Below are 17,095 nucleotides of genomic sequence, written 5' to 3'. Positions count from 1 at the left end.
TGCATTTCAAATCCCAAGCTAGGGTTTACCTTAGCTTCAGCTACATTTTGCTCTGGGGACTTTTTGAACCTCCTCTCACCTGTAGCATGGCACTCACTGATATTATACAGTGTGGTGGCAGCCGTCACCAACCTATCCAAGGGAGCTTCAATATCAAGATCTCTAGCTAGGCTAAGTTTGATTTGGGTTGGCATTGCATCATAGAACAGCTGCTTAAACTCTTCAGATTCCCAATTGGGGGACCTATATGCTAACCCATAGGCATTTTTAAGGACAGAGAGGAATTCACGGGGACTGTGATTGGGCATACATGTAAGCTTATATATCTCACGTTTTGCAGCAGTAATGGTTTGGTAAGGTCTGAATTCTAGTTTAATTTCATGCAAAACATCCTGCCAATTTTGAATTCCTCTATCCCTAAAGGAAATAAAATAATGACGGTACCTATCATCAAATGCCCATGGTAGGAATCTGATCCTGTCAACATCAGAGTACAACTTTAAAGAATCCATAGTGGACTCATACAGTTCTAAGTGGTTTGCTATTTGATGAGAACCTTTCTTAGAGAACTTGGGCACAGTGGCATTCAGACACTTAATGATGCTTGAGGAACTCTGATCCTTTTCTGAATACTGAGGATTTTTCTTTCTAGAGACCACTTCAGCATATGTTGGTCGCCTGGGACCCTGATCTTTCTTATGGGCAAACTCATGCCTGCGTGGTAGGGAATAAGACACACATTTTCCTGCATCACTGTCAGAATCACATGCACTTTGATCACTTCCATGAGACACATAATGTGCAGGGGATTTAACCCTTACATCTCTCTCCAGGGGAATGTGTGGAGAGACACTTCTAGGGGCTTCTGTGTTGCTGGCACCTAGTAAGGTGGTTACAGTTTGGAATGCCTGACTTAATTGGGTTAATGCCTCCGGTGGGTGGCTTGTGGTCTGGAATGGAGTCTGCTTTAAGAGCATGTGATGACATGTCTATATGTTGGTGTGTAAGATTTGGGGGGTCTGGAAATCCCTCAGTATCAGATGGATCTTGATCAATATCAATTATAGTATGGCTTGATTTGCCTGTTTGCTGAATTTTGGAATGTAACTCCTCTAAGTCACTTTTTTCCCTTTGATATGCATCATGGGTGTGATCAAGGTTGTATTTTAAATCCTTAATCTCGGCCTGTGCGACTCTGAGATCTGCTTCTAGCTGGGCTATATAGATCTCCATTCCCTGCACAGATTCACGTCTCTTTTGTGAAAGAGTACTGACCGCCAGTAATGCATACAAAACAGGTGGCAATGTGCATAAAAGGTGTTGGTCCTTTTTGTTTTTATCTTGTAACATATCAATATATGTCAGGTATCTTTCAACCATGCCACCTAACTGCCATATCTCCCCACGTTCTTCCTTGGCTTTTTCCTGCAGCTCATTAATCCATTTATTTATATCTTTATCAAATTTGTTCCGTGAGTGTATATATTCAACAACATTTCCTAGTAATCCAAAAAGAATAATCCAAGTTTCTTCTGGTAAAGTTTTCTTTTTGATTGAATGAATGGATGGATGGATCTATGACTTAATATGGATCAATATGGATCTATCTGGATCTCCCTTGCTGCTCCGCACACGAGTAATTATTCCCCCCCTTATCTAAGAATCATCCCCTTTAGATTAGAGATTACCAATCAGGTAAGGTGGGTGTATTCACATGCTAATAACACCATGATGTCATATTAACTCCTAACATGGCATAGAACAAATAATGAAATAATATAATGTTGTCCATCTTCCTCCAGATGGCACTGCGGTACTGCAGATGAACATCACAACTTTTAAGCATTAAAATTAAATATCTAATAATACGTTCACATGACCTGCTTGACCTTCTTAATATAAATAATTGAGGAAGGTCTTTTCCTGACACTTTTAATTACCTATATCCTGGACTTGTTGGAGTTGGCTGTCTTCTCCTATCTTTTTGAAATATAGGTTGACTTGATGAAAATTTTATATAACGGCTTTGATGCTTGGCATCGGAATTTGTACATTTCACTTATCTATATCCATGAATAACTATTGTTTTGAAATAACATTTACTCTTCTCAGAAATCCAATTAACATAAACTTACTTCAATGTTTCTGTACCTTCTACAATACCTTCTAAATGATAAATACATGGTATAACATATATATAAATCGATACATTGTTACACATAGATAACACATTATATGAATTATTGATTAACATATGTTGTAAACTAAATATACCATACAGAGATATATATAATATAATTATGAATATATAAATTGAACCTCATACAGAAGGTGTGCCTCAAGGATATGAACCCTTATCACGTCATGGCTTATCCATGAAACAACCTTGTTCCCTCCAGACAGACATGTCTTAGGAAGTTGGTATACTCCCCATAGATAATCCCATATCTTTAGTAATAACTTTTAAATACAATGTCCGTTCATGTTCACAATTATTTTTATATAAACTGAACTTGCCATGAACTCATCTTGGCTTCCTCAGCCACATAATAGAACTTTGGTTCAGGCTGATTTTATTCTTAAAGGCAATGAGTTGAGCATTCATTTTGATTATAATGTCATTAGATAATATTGTATACGTATGAAAATGCACACCAATGGTTTCTATCATGTGACAGCATAGACAGGATGCGTTTGTGGCTCAGCTTGCGTTCAATTTCAGGTACGAACACGTGATCTGTTATCACGTGAAAGCCCTGTCTATGGACACTCGCAGCCTGTGTGTGTTCCTCCTTCGATGCGATCATGTGATTGCATCACATGTTTCTTAATGTAATGCAGAAGCAATGCGCCGACATGCGCAGTTAGCCAAATGGGACGCTATAGGGATTCATGCTGGTTAGTTCTTAGCCCCCTCTATTATGTTTTTAATCGCTACACCTGATATTGTAATGACACATAATTTTTTATTTTTTTGTAATTTTGATGAATTAAGCACATATTATGAATTCACATAGTTTCATTGAAGTTATTAATATCTTCACAGTATGGATACTTGTATATTATGTAAAAAAAAATGTAAACAGGATTTTAAATTTTTAGACACAATATTAATAAAACAAATTAATTGTAATTCAATTATTAATAGTTTTCTTTAGGTAATCACCTGAGTTAGTATTTGTATTTGTACTTGGCACCATTCATTTTTGTCACTGCAAGAGCAAGGTCCCATTGTGTGGACCGAAACGTCGCTTTGAGGTGAATAAACGCACATTTTCTGGAGGTTGTGCCGTAGCATGTGTTTACCTGTATATATATATATATATATATAAATATATAAATATATAAATATAAATATATATAAATATAAATATATAAAAATATAAATATATATATATATATAAATATAAATTAATTTTTTTTTTCTTGTGGGCTTTACAATCAAAAAAATCCTTTGAAATAAAAATTGTCAAAGGAATTTGTATGCATGGGAACACATTCCTGCTGTAGACAAAGAACCTGCTGCTGTCAGAGGTGTATAAGTTTATTTTTGTTGTTTCCCCAGTCTGGCGTGGGCCCATTCCTGTCACCATATTCCTGCTGCAAACAAAGAACAGGCTCCTGTCTGTTCTGACTGATTTTGGCCAAGCTATGCGTAGGCCTTATACTACCCCATTACTATTTACATGCTGCTGCTGTCTGTACTGATAATTTTGGACCAGTTATGTGTAGCCCTTATACTACACCATTACCATTTACCTGCTTCTGTCTGTCATGATCCTGATGAGATCGACCCTGGACTAAAGGGGCCTTACTGCAACCTTATCATTCAAAATTACATGAAAACAAAACAATATAAAAAAATGGATGCACACATTACAACAGAAAAAAAATATATTTACAAACATGCCTCTATGGCAACTTTTTTAGTTGGTCATGAAGTTCCAACAACTCCTGTATCCATTTTCCGCATCTGATTGCACATCAGACTCCGCATCTCGTGCATGCCGGCTTCATGCTTCTGCTGCATCTGCCTAATTTTTTTATTTTTATTAATCGGTACTGTTAAGATTTAAAAAAAATGAAAATTACTTGCAATTCACATTAAGTGGCATGGATACAGAATTATATTTCTGTTTGCACATATTTACCCTCCTGGCAGGGGCTGCTGACATCCTCCTCCTTCTCCTTATCATCATCAGGACCTAAGGGGGGAATCTGGCTGCTGGGAGAGTCCAGGCTCTTCCATCTCCACCTCTTCGCCCACATCAGGTGGGGCTGGCGCCTCATGCTGCTGCTGCTGGGAGGGTCTGGCCTGCTCTCCCTCTTCTCCCTCCTCCTCGGTGGACAACACCACCACCTTCAGATCCTCCGTCGAAGGCCTGCGGCGGACGGAGGCAACTGGAACCCCTGTAATCACACAATGTTCAGAATTTAGACATACAACTCAGAACTCATAACAAATGCAAATTAATTGTGGGATTTATCTAAAGTAATAATGGACTGGGCCTTTTACTGAAATCCAAAATGATGATGGCAGTTTATGTATACATACACACCCACACACACAAATACACTCACCTAAAGAATTATTAGGAACACCTGTTCTATTTCTCATTAATGCAATTATCTAGTCAACCAATCACATGGCAGTTGCTTCAATGCATTTAGGGGTGTGGTCCTGGTCAAGACAATCTCCTGAACTCCAAACTGAATGTCAGAATGGGAAAGAAAGGTGATTTAAGCAATTTTGAGCATGGCATGGTTGTTGGTGCCAGATGGGTCGGTCTGAGTATTTCACAATCTGCTCAGTTACTGGGATTTTCACGCACAACCATTTCTAGGGTTTACAAAGAATGGTGTGAAAAGGGAAAAACATCCAGTATGCGGCAGTCCTGTGGGCAAAAATGCCTTGTGGATGCTAGAGGTCAGAGGAGAATGGGCCGACTGATTCAAGCTGATAGAAGAGCAACGTTGACTGAAATAACAACTCGTTACAACCGAGGTATGCAGCAAAGCATTTGTGAAGCCACAACACGCACAACCTTGAGGCGGATGGGCTACAACAGCAGAAGACCCCACCGGGTACCACTCATCTCCACTACAAATAGGAAAAAGAGGCTACAATTTGCACGAGCTCACCAAAATTGGACTGTTGAAGACTAGAAAAATGTTGCCTGGTCTGATGAGTCTCGATTTCTGTTAAGACATTCAAATGGTAGAGTCCGAATTTGGTGTAAACAGAATGAGAACATGTATCCATCCTCTGAAGGCTGCTTCCAGCAGGATAATGCACCATGTCACAAAGCTCGAATCATTTCAAATTGGTTTCTTGAACATGACAATGAGTTCACTGTACTAAAATGGCCCCCACAGTCACCAGATCTCAACCCAATAGAGCATCTTTGGTATGTGGTGGAACGGGAGCTTCGTGCCCTGGATGTGCATCCCTCAAATCTCCATCAACTGCAAGATGCTATCCTATTAATATGGGCCAACATTTCAAAAGAATGCTATCAGCACCTTGTTGAATCAATGCCATGTAGAATTAAGGCAGTTCTGAAGGCAAAAGGGGGTCCAACACCGTATTAGTATGGTATTCCTAATAATTCTTTAGGTGAGTGTACATTACAGAGTTTTGGCAAGAGATACAAAAGTAATGTAAGCATTGTACCTGGGCATATTCTGTCAAGGATCTCTCTGATCCACTCCGAGTTCCTCCTCTTCAAATCTGACCATTTCTTTAATATGGCCATCCTAGGGTGCCTGCCATTAAACTTCTATAAGAGCTCAAAACGGATCTCCCTCACAATCCTCTGCTTCTCAGCCTGGACCTGGCTCCTGTCATATCCCCGCTCCAACATGCGCTGCAGGATAAAGATGCAAGCATATAATCCCAATTTTTTTTAATGCAAGTATTGAAAATAATGTCCTCAGCAAAACATCAAAAAGTATTTAGGTCTTTGAAGGGGAAATATTAGATTTAATATTACCGTTATAAGATCAGATTGGATTGCGATTGTATGTGTGTGGGGTCTGAGCAATCGGATATTGGCCAGCTGAGCAGAGATTTACCTGTCTAGTGAAGTGACGGTACGTTATGGGGTGCAAAGCTGGTTAGCCTCCCCATGGTGCACCCTGGGAAACTCTAAATGAACCTGCAAATACTAGCGGTAAGACAAAAAAAGCTTCTCCTGAGTCCTGGCCAACAGGACACAAACTCTAATCTATAGACTTTAGTTGTGTGTGTGTGTGGGGGGGGGGGGGGGGTATATAGTGTAAGGCAGGAAAATGGATGTGCAATGTGCATGTGAGATATATTTCTATGCTGTCCATACATACATGCTACAGAAATAGTGCTGTGATGTCACAAATATACTTAGTGCATCAATCAGTAATATCTACTTAGACCTGATAAAATGTGAAGTTCTATGTATTGCGAAAAAACATTCGCATCTGCATATGAAGCGATTGTGCTGACATGCATGTGAAATGTTATTAAATACACTGCTGTAATGTCAAATTATTGACAATGATCAGGAGTTCTTCCTCACTGTTGCGAAAATTGCTGCCAACCATATTTTCCAATCTCTTCAAGCTTCAGGTAGTTTGAAAACAGCTGCTAAACTAGGCCACGCCCATTTTTCACATGCACAGTAAGCAAATTTTACATTGTGATTTTCGCATTAGAGAAAAAAATGAATGGAGATAGCGAATTCGCGAATATATGACAAATATTCGCCAAAATATTTGTGAAATATTGCAAATTCGAATATAGCCCCTGCCGCTCATCACTATTGTACTAGGCCTATTGTTTTTGACCTTATGAGGCCACTAATGAAATGACCAAGCTGACATTGCAAAACCTGGGATTTTTGCCAATTGTTTTCCAAGTATTACAATTTTTATTATAACAGCCAATGGATTACTGAATAATGACAAATGAAATTCGCAACCAAAAAAATGTATGAGAAATACCAAAATAATGTCTTGTTCTTTTGTTCTTTTTTTTTTAGTGAATTTACTGGATTCCCGATCTGTCATGGGTGACCTTGGATGGATAGCATACCCAAAAAATGGGGTAAGGCTTTTTATAATGCAATAATGTAACCATGGCCTCATGAAAAGACAATTGAAAAATATCTATATTTAGTAGGTCAATTTGTATTGGCTGTAAGTTAGTCTGTTTAGTTAGAATTTTCTGTGGTGTGATTCCCATAATTTGCCGCATTTATGTTGTACATTATATATCTGTCAGCAAGCGTCAGTTGCATTTCCTTTCACTTTTTTCTCTGCTCTGAGACAAATTACTGGTTTGTTTCCTTGGTTGGAAAAATCAGCCTATGCTGCATTTGTTCGATGATGGAATTTACTTCTTGCTGTGAGACAGAAAACAGTATAAGACAAACGGAACACATTATATTTCTTTCTTTTTTAGAATTCAGGAAATGTGACTGTTGCGTAGGCTGACAGTTGATGTTAGTTATAATATTATCCTCAAAATAACAATGAAACACACTTTATCTATGGTATTTTATTTGGATGTAGAGGTGTATAGCAAGGGTCTCAGGGGTACCCATGCAGCCTGTGATGCCATATTCTACAGGGAACATGATGGCACATCACAGTGAACATTGTGTCTGTTCTATATTGTCTTTTAAAGCTAAATGTTGGTTTTGGCATGCATTGATCTGAAGGAAGATATATACTACACTGGAGTTTGTTTAAAAATGTTTGAGCATCTCACCTGTCTACAATTACTTTTATTATAAGTAATTATAAACAGTTGCAGTGATTCAGTGGTTTACTGCTAAATGGGTTAAATTGTACTTTATGCAGTTTGTATCCCAAATGGTTAAAATTTCCAGCCTCCTAGATACAGTTGCCGGGTGGGGGCTGGTCTTGCCCCTTGCTGATATCTGTGAGGAGTAGCAGCGACAGGGATATACCAACCCTGAGAGTTGAGAGCAGCCAGAAAAGTGACTGTAGTAAGTGCCATCTTCTGAGGAAAATAGGAACTGGACCGAATTTAAGGCTGAGCAGCCATTTCAAGGAACATTGCATGGACAAAGAGTCAGTGAAGGTAATGCATGACTTTTGCCTGTGGACTTCATTGTATTTGGTTGGAGTTAAAAGCTTCAGGTACCCCTAACATACTAAAAAGACTGTTTGGCCATCTGTTAAAGAAGGATTTCACCCTGCGGCTGGATATTATAGACAAACTGATTGAGTTGGAGAATATAGAGTTAGCGATAAATTGCACCCCTTGGCCAAACAGTGAAGTTTGCTTGATTAAATGAAAAGAGACTCAGACAGAACCACCTTATTACCCATTCCTCCTCATACACAGCCTTGGAAAAACTGTCTAACAAAGCTATAAAAAATGTGCCTACTTTTGCAAGTGCCTGAATGTACCATCTCCAGAGTGGCTCCAGTACAGTTGACTTGTTTTTCACCTAAAATTGTCTTTAATATTGTACTGTATCATCATCCATACTCCCACAGTATTGCATTGCCTTGAACTCCAATAGACCCCTCTCTTGCACCCCAAAACCCACTAACAACAAGGGTACCATGCCTACTAGAAGACAGAAGACCCCAAACCAGGATGTGATCCAAGTGGAAAAAAAAGGTGTGTCCCTCAAACCCCTGCACAGCCCAGGGAACTCCAGAATTAGGGTCACTAGCGTGAGTACTACTATCAGCATCGTAGCCTCTACTACCACTTGTGTCCTCTCACCTCCCAGGCTTGCTGCACAGTCAGATGTTTGATTAAAGAAGAGGAACCTAAAAATTTTACAGAAGTCAAGAAATGCTCTAAAACAAAAAAATCATCTTTGTTTTCAGGGTTGCAGCGATGATATGACTGACTGCTCTGTGTGATAACTGCAGCCAGTCAATGTGCACAGTGATTACATAGAGTAGTTGAGTTGATCATCTCTGTAACGACACAAGGCCTGCAGAGATGATGTACCAGACTACACCAGGTGACCACTAAGGCCAGTGATTGGCTGCAGCTGTTGGAAACAAATACCATTGGGACCATTGGAACTTAACATGTTTTTAATTTGGAAGTTTGAGGGAGCAATTACATTTTCAAATGAATTATTAGAATGTTAGGTAACTTTATACCTTAAAACTGTTCTTCACCTACACATATTTTTAGAAAAATATGATTTTCCTCTTTTCTGCTCTCAGAAGGGTGAATTTAGATATAACTATTTCATATAATCTCATATACTGTTATATTTTCTTGTGAACATTCCACCTGGCAGTTTACAGTCAGGAGTAGATTTTAATGAAGGCAATCTGGGCTACTGGGGGCCCATAAGAACATGTCCTCGTTATAACTCGTTCAGTGCTGCTTGATGTGCCCCAAACCCCCTGCAAAACATTGGAGAATGCTCTTACAGTCTACTGTCCTGTTTGAGATATGTGGACAAACGACTAGGGGTGAAACATGTAAGCTCAAAAAAGGGGCCCCAGAAAACCGCAGATGCCGTAGAGTTGTGACCCGCTATGATGGCGCCACTCCTATGTCAGAATAGGTAAAACAGAAGCAGAATAAGTGGTAGAAAAAAAGTGAAATGTTATATAAAATGGAAAATATTATGATCATAAAATACTCAATTCCTTACATTCGTAAAACATTTCTGAATAAAAGTAATATATGGGTAATATGGGTATAACTCACTTCACTTAGGGGATGTCTGTTGGATAAAGCTCAAGACACCTCCAGACAGAACCCTCCTGGCCGGGTTCGCTTGTAGAATAGTAGGAATGATTGCAGCCGGACATCCAGCGTCTAATCAATTTTTCTTTTATTCAGTAAAACACACGGCACTCAATGCTTTTCGGGGGTCTGAGTTGAAGCCCCCTTCTTCAGGAGTGATACAAATTCAGTGTATACAAGCATACATATAACACACAGTTTTATAACATTATTAGGAATATTCACAGGGAAAAAAGCGGGAATTCAAAAACCAGAAGTGACGTTATATGGTGTGTCACTTCCAGTTTTTGTGTGCTACTGCTGAACGCATGCATTAAGCTGCTAAGAAACTATAATAAAATGTATAATTGAAGGTGAATAAAAATATATTGGTGTGGGGAGGAAGAGAGAGTGGTTCTAGTTTAGGTTGCAAGGTTATGTACAGGCTGCGGCACCGATTGAGGTGACGCTTGCTGTATTGTGCGTTCCAGGGTGGAGAGCAAGGAGACGAGAAGTACTTCCGGTCACGTGGGGTTATGTTGTGTGCCGGCTGCAGCACCGAACAGGCTGCCGCTTCCTGTGTTATGCGCTCCAGATTGGAGTGCAGGAGGACAGGCAAGCAGAGGTGGCAGTCCTACTTCCGGGTCACAGTGTGCGTGGCGCACACAGGGCAGTAGTAGGTCAGACATGCGTTCCTCTGTGGAATGCAAAGATGCTATATGGTTTGAATAGGTGGAACTAGGCAGAAAAAAATTAAGGGGGATATTTTACTCCTAGGGGGTGGAAATCTTTTTAGGATGGGTACCATTACTGGAGTTATATATATATATATATATATATATATATATACACTCACCTCAAGAATTATTAAGAACACCATACTAATACGGTGTTGGACCCCCTTTTGCCTTCAGAACTGCCTTAATTCTACGTGGCATTTTGATAGGATAGCATCTTGCAGTTGATGGAGATTTGAGGGATGCACATCCAGGGCACGAAGCTCCCGTTCCACCACATCCCAAAGATGCTCTATTGGGTTGAGATCTGGTGACTGTGGGGGCCATTTTAGTACAGTGAACTCATTGTCATGTTCAAGAAACCAATTTGAAATGATTCGAGCTTTGTGACATGGTGCATTATCCTGCTGGAAGCAGCCTTCAGAGGATGGATACATGTTCTCATTCTGTTTACGCCAAATTCGGACTCTACCATTTAAATGTCTCAACAGAAATCGAGACTCATCAGACCAGGTAACATTTTTCCAGTCTTCAACAGTCCAATTTTGGTGAGCTCGTGCAAATTGTAGCCTCTTTTTCCTATTTGTAGTGGAGATGAGTGGTACCCGGTGGGGTCTTCTGCTGTTGTAGCCCATCCGCCTCAAGGTTGTGCGTGTTGTGGCTTCACAAATGCTTTGCTGCATACCTCGGTTGTAACGAGTGGTTATTTCAGTCAACGTTGCTCTTCTATCAGCTTGAATCAGTCGGCCCATTCTCCTCCGACCTCTAGCTTCCACAAGGCATTTTTGCCCACAGGTCTGCTGCATACTGGATGTTTTTCCCTTTTCACACCATTCTTTGTAAACCCTAGAAATGGTTGTGCGTGAAAATCCCAGTAACTGAGCAGATTGTGAAATACTCAGACTGGCCCGTCTGGCACCAACAACCATGCCACGCTCAAAATAGCTTAAATCACCTTTCTTTTCCATTCTGACGTTCAGTTTGGAGTTCGGAAGATTGTCTTGACCAGGACCACACCCCTAAATGCATTGAAGCAACTGCCATGTGATTGGTTGACTAGATAATTTCATTAATGAGAAATAGAACAGGTGTTCCTAATAATTCTTTAGGTGAGTGTATATATATATATATATATATGATACTGATAAGATAAATGTAGAGAAATTCTAATACCATTATCTATATAAAAAAGTGTTAGCAATCAGTCGCATACATATGGTACAACCCTCATATGAACATACATATATATAGAAGAATAAATTATTATAATATGTGTAGATATACAGTACAGACCAAAAGTTTGGACACACCTTCTCATTCAAAGAGTTTTCTTTATTTTTATGACTATGAAAATTGTAGATTCACACTGAAGGCATCAAAACTATGAATTAACACATGTGGAATGATATACATAACAAACAAGTGTGAAACAACTGAAAATATGTCATATTCTAGGTTCTTCAAAGTAGCCACCTTTTGCTTTGATTACTGCTTTGCACACTCTTGGCATTCTCTTGATGAGCTTCAAGAGGTAGTCCCCTGAAATGGTCTTCCAACAGTCTTGAAGGAGTTCCCAGAGATGCTTAGCACTTGTTGGCCCTTTTGCCTTCACTCTGCAGTCCAGCTAACCCCAAACCTATCCCGGAAATCTTTGTTACTCATAAGATTCTTTAGGGCCAATTGTTCCCCAACAGTGAGGTTATTCCTACTAGATGTTTCCTTAGATTTTATGGAAGGGTTACCAAACTGTTCTTTCAAATCATCCAAAACCATATTATAAAAACATTCAAGGTGTGGACTTCTACTCTCCAGTGGATAGAAAGATGATTTACCCTTAACATTAGAAGGAATAGGTTCGGAGGATGGAATCTCTACAGTGGATGTGGAAAGGGGAGGAGATGCACTGACCTCTGATTGATGAAGGGATTTGCAAGCAAAGTGGCGTTTGAGGGTCAATTTCCGTATAAATTGATTAAGGTCTACAAACAGTTCAAATAAATCTGGTTTTATATTTGGGCAGAAAGAGAGGCCTTTACTGAGAAGGGTCAATTTGTCAGGTTTGAATTTATATTTGGACACATTAACCCTTTCAAGACCAAGCCATTTTTGACCTTTCTGCCCAGGCCATTTTTTAGCAAATATGACATGTCACTTTATGTGGTAATAACTTTAAAACGCTTTTACTTATCCAGGCCATTCTGAGATTGGTATCTCGTCACATATTGTACTTCATTACAGTGGTAAAATTGAGTCAAAAAATTTCATTTTTATTTATAAAAAATACCAAATTTACCAAAAATTTGAAAAAAAATTATAAAATTTCCAAATTTAAATTTCTCTACTTTTATAAAAGATAGTAATAACTCCAAAAATTTCATTCCCCATATGTCTACTTCATGTTTGGATCATTTTGTGAATGCAATTTTAATTTTGGGGACGTTAGAAGGCTTAGAAGTTTGGAAGCAAATCTTGAAATTTTTCTGAAAATTTCCAAAACCCACTTTTTGAAGACCAGTTCAGGTCTGAAGTCACTTTGTGCGGCTTACATAATATAAACCACCCAAAAATGACCCCATTTTAGAAACTACACTCCTCAAGGTATTAAAAACAGATTTTTACAAACTTTGATAACCCTTTCGGTGTTCCACAAGAATTAAGGAAAATGGAGATTAAATTTTAGAATTTCACTTTTTTGGCAGATTTTCCATTTTAATCAATGTATTCCACTAACAAATCAAGGGGTTAACAGCCAAACAAAACTCAATATTTATTTCCCTGATTCTGTAGTTTATCGAAACAGTCCATATATGGTCGTAAACTGCTGTATGGGCACATGGCATTGCGCAGAATGAAAGGAACACCATATGGTTTTTGGAAAGCAGATTTCACTTGGATAATTTTAAGCTGCCATGTCACAGTTGAAGAGCCCCTGATGCACCCCTAGAGTAGAAACTCCAAAAAAGTGACCCTATTTTAGAAACTACAACCCTCAAGGTTTTTAAAACTGATTTTACAAACTTTGTTAACGCTTTAGGTGTTTCACAAGAATTTATGGAAAATGGAGATGAGGTTTCAGAATTTAGGATTTTATAGATATGTAAATTAGTCTTGTATGTGTCCAAGGGGCTGTACTAACCTTCCTGGAGCCCAGCCGTGCCCAGCCACTCCCGCCTGTGAAGGAGCCCAGCACCGCCTATGTCCTCCGAATCTCCTACTTTCATCAACTATAGATTGCCGTAATCTCACGATGCGCGAGCTCGCGCATGCGCAGTTCTTTCCCTGAGGCTGATGCCAGCACAGGGAAAGAACACTATACCGGCACTGCGCATGCGCGAGCTCGCGCATCGCGAGATTACGGCAATCTATAGTTGATGAAAGGAGGAGATTCGGAGGACATAGGCGGTGCTGGGCTCCTTCACAGGCGGGCGTGGCTGGGCACGGCTGGGCTCCAGGAAGGTTAGTACAGCCCCTTGGACACATACAAGACTAATTTACATATCTATAAAATCCTAAATTCTGAAACCTCATCTCCATTTTCCATAAATTCTTGTGGAAAATGGAGATGACTAATTTACATATCTACTAAATCCTTTTTTAAAGAAATTAAAAGCACACAGCCCTATAGGGCAGATATATTGCGGACATGCTAGCGGCGATCTAGCCGTGCATGTCCGCAGCTCTATAGCCCAAAACTTGGTGACAGAATCCCTTTAAAGACCCCCTGATGCACCCCTAGAGTAGAAACTCCAAAATAAATTACCCAATTTTGGAAACTACGGGATAAGATGGCAGTTTTGTTGATACTATTTTAGGGTACATATGATTTTTGGTTGCTCTATATTACACAATAGCTGTTTTGGCACCGTTTTTTTTATTTTTATTTACAATGTTCATCTGACAGGTTAGATCATGTGGTATTTTTATAGAGCAGGTTGTTATGTACACGGCACTACCTAATATGTATAGTTTTAATATTTATTTATGTTTTGCACAATAACAGCATTTTTTAATAAAAAAAAATCATGTTTCTGTGTCTCCATATTCTGAGAGCCCTATTTATTTTTATTTTTTGGGCGATTGTCTTAGATAGGGTATGATTGGCACTATTTTGGGGTGCATATGACTTTTTGATTGCTTGCTATTACACTTTTTGTGATGTAAGGTGACAAAAAATGGCTTTTTGACACAGTTTTTATTTTTTATTTTTTTACGGTGCACACCTGGGGGGTTAGATCATGTGATATTTTTATAGAGGAAATGCCTAATTTGTATACTTTTTTTAAGTTTTACACAATTATATCATTTTTGAAACAAAAAATAACTATGTTTTAGTTTCTCCATAGTCTGAGAGCCACAGTTTTATTAGTTTTTGGGCGATTGTCTAAGGTACGGTATCATTTTTGTGGGATGAGATGACGGTTTGGGATGGAGGATCTAACTGCTTCGCTAATGAACACTGAAAATAAGTTTCTTAAGACATGGAAAGGCTGGATGACATTTCAAACTACCCACGACTATAAACTTCTTCTCGCTGCATAGGATATGAGGCTCTTGTGTATCTCTCTTGGCCCTTTTGCTCTTTCTGGGCTGTTATCTTTCTATTTCTGTTCCCCCCCTCCCCTTGCCTCCCTTCCCCACTTAACCTGGTATTTTCTTCCCCCCTGCGAACTACCTGAAGTTTCTTGTTTACTGGGCTGCACCTTTACTGAAGGAATACCCTGATATCGCCCGGCATATACTGGTATTGTATATTTGCCATTCAATTTTCCTTGGTGCTTTTCTGTTACATATTTTATGTTTACTTTTATAGCACTTTGTGTGTTTTCTATTGTATCACTCATGTCTTATGGAGGTAACTCTCTTGGGCTGTGTCCCGAGGTGTCCTCCCCCCGTGATACCTTAATTTTAAATGAAAATTAATAAAAAGAGAATTTACAAAAAAGATGACGGTTTGATTGGCACTATTTTGGGGTGCATATGACTTTTTGATTGCTTGCTATTACACTTTTTTTGATGTAAGGTGACAAAAAATGGCTTTTTGGAAACCGTTTTTATTTTTATTTTTTTAAGGTGTTCACCCGAGGGGTTAGGTCATGTGGTATTTTTATAGAGCAGGTTGTTACGAATGCGGCGATACCTAATATTTCAACTTTATTATTTTTTTACATTTAGCACAATAAAAGCATTTTTGATACAAAAAAAATCATGTTTTAGTGTACCCATAGTTTTTAAATTTTTTGGGCTATTGTTATAGGTAAACGCAAATTTGTTGCAGAATAAGGTGACTGTTAGATTGGTACTATTTTGGGGGTCATATGCCTTTTTGATCGCTTGGTGTTGCACTTTTAGTGATGTAAGGTGACAAAAAATGTTTTATTTTAGCACAGTTTTTATTAAAAAATTTTGACGGTGTTTACCTGAGGGGTTAGGTGATGTAATATTTTTATAGAGCCGGTCGATAGGGACGCGGCGATACCTAATATGTCTACTTTTCCTTTTTTTCCCTATTTTTAAAAAAAAATTTAACTTTATTTTGGGAAAAATATGCTTTTTTCTTTACTTGAAACTTAAAATAAAAATTTGAAAACTTTATTTTTGTAACCTTTTTTTTCACTTTATTTTGTTGTCCCACTCTGGGGTTTCAACTTTTGGGTGTCTGATCCCCTTTACCATGCATCACAATACTTCTGTATTGTGATGCATTGGCTGTAAGTGTATTACAGACTGTAATACACTTACAGCCTGCTTGCCTGTGAGATCCAGGGGGCTGGATCTCACAGGCTCTCCCAGAAGGCAGCCATGATGTCTAAGGAAGGCATCGGGCTGCTTTCCGTGCCATAGGGTCCGCGTTACAGCAGCGCGGGGACCCAATGGTTGCTTCCTCCCTGCACGGACATCGCACGTGCCGCGGTCAGTGCTGACCGCTGCACGTGCAGGGGTTAATGCGCCGTCATCGGTGATTTCACTGATGTTGGCGCATACAGCAGGGGCCCGGCTATCAGTGACTGCCGGACTCCTGCCGCGGATCAGGCAGGCGCAGCTCCTGCACTCGCCAGATCAGTGTGCCGTACATGCACGGCGCTGGGCGTTAAGTCACGTCCATTTGCACCGTACATGTACAGCGCTGGGCATTAAGGGGTTAAAAATACCTCTTGTTTTTTCATCTTTTTCTAATGTCTGTGAATTGCTTTCTATTGGTTTTGAGGTTTTAGTTTTTTCTTTAGTGGTGTTCTTGTGTCTCCCTTCCCTGCATCCTCTGCGTCGGAGATGTGTCTTTTTCTTGTAGGGGCTATTGGGGAGTAAAAGTGTGTTATTTTCATTGATTGCACATTTCGGGATGTGCTTGGTAATGGTAAATTTGTAATGAGAGGAGGGGGCTTAGAAGTTGAATCGTGGACCAAGTTTTCCTTATTGGGGGGGGGCGGTTTGGTTATTGTTGTTACTCGATGTTGGCGACCTGTTATCTAAAAAAGGAATACCTGATAGACTGGTCGGTAGTGCTAGAAAATGGTCTGGACTGTTGGGGGATATGGTATGAGTGGATATGTTGGTCAGAGAGTCATTAGACTAACAAATCGAAATAGCTGTGTTAAGAGTATTTGAAGGATAGTCATTTACGAACCTGTCGGGGGTTTTATTTAATGTT

The 17,095-nt window shown here is 39.3% G+C and overlaps 1 protein-coding gene across 1 annotated transcript in view; it reads left to right on the top strand.

Annotated features, from left to right (window-relative positions):
• EPHA5 (EPH receptor A5) overlaps positions 1-17,095 on the top strand; it is a 475,337-nt gene that overhangs the window by 72,094 nt on the left and 386,148 nt on the right. Inside the window, exon 2 of the mRNA XM_040418046.1 lies at positions 7,017-7,081. Coding sequence (XP_040273980.1) covers positions 7,017-7,081 — 65 coding nt within the window. The remainder of the gene's footprint in view (positions 1-7,016; positions 7,082-17,095) is intronic.

This window comes from Bufo bufo, chromosome 2, assembly GCF_905171765.1.
Source record: "Bufo bufo chromosome 2, aBufBuf1.1, whole genome shotgun sequence".
NCBI classification, from domain to species: Eukaryota; Metazoa; Chordata; class Amphibia; order Anura; family Bufonidae; genus Bufo; species Bufo bufo.
This window is presented reverse-complemented; position numbering and strand designations above follow the sequence as displayed.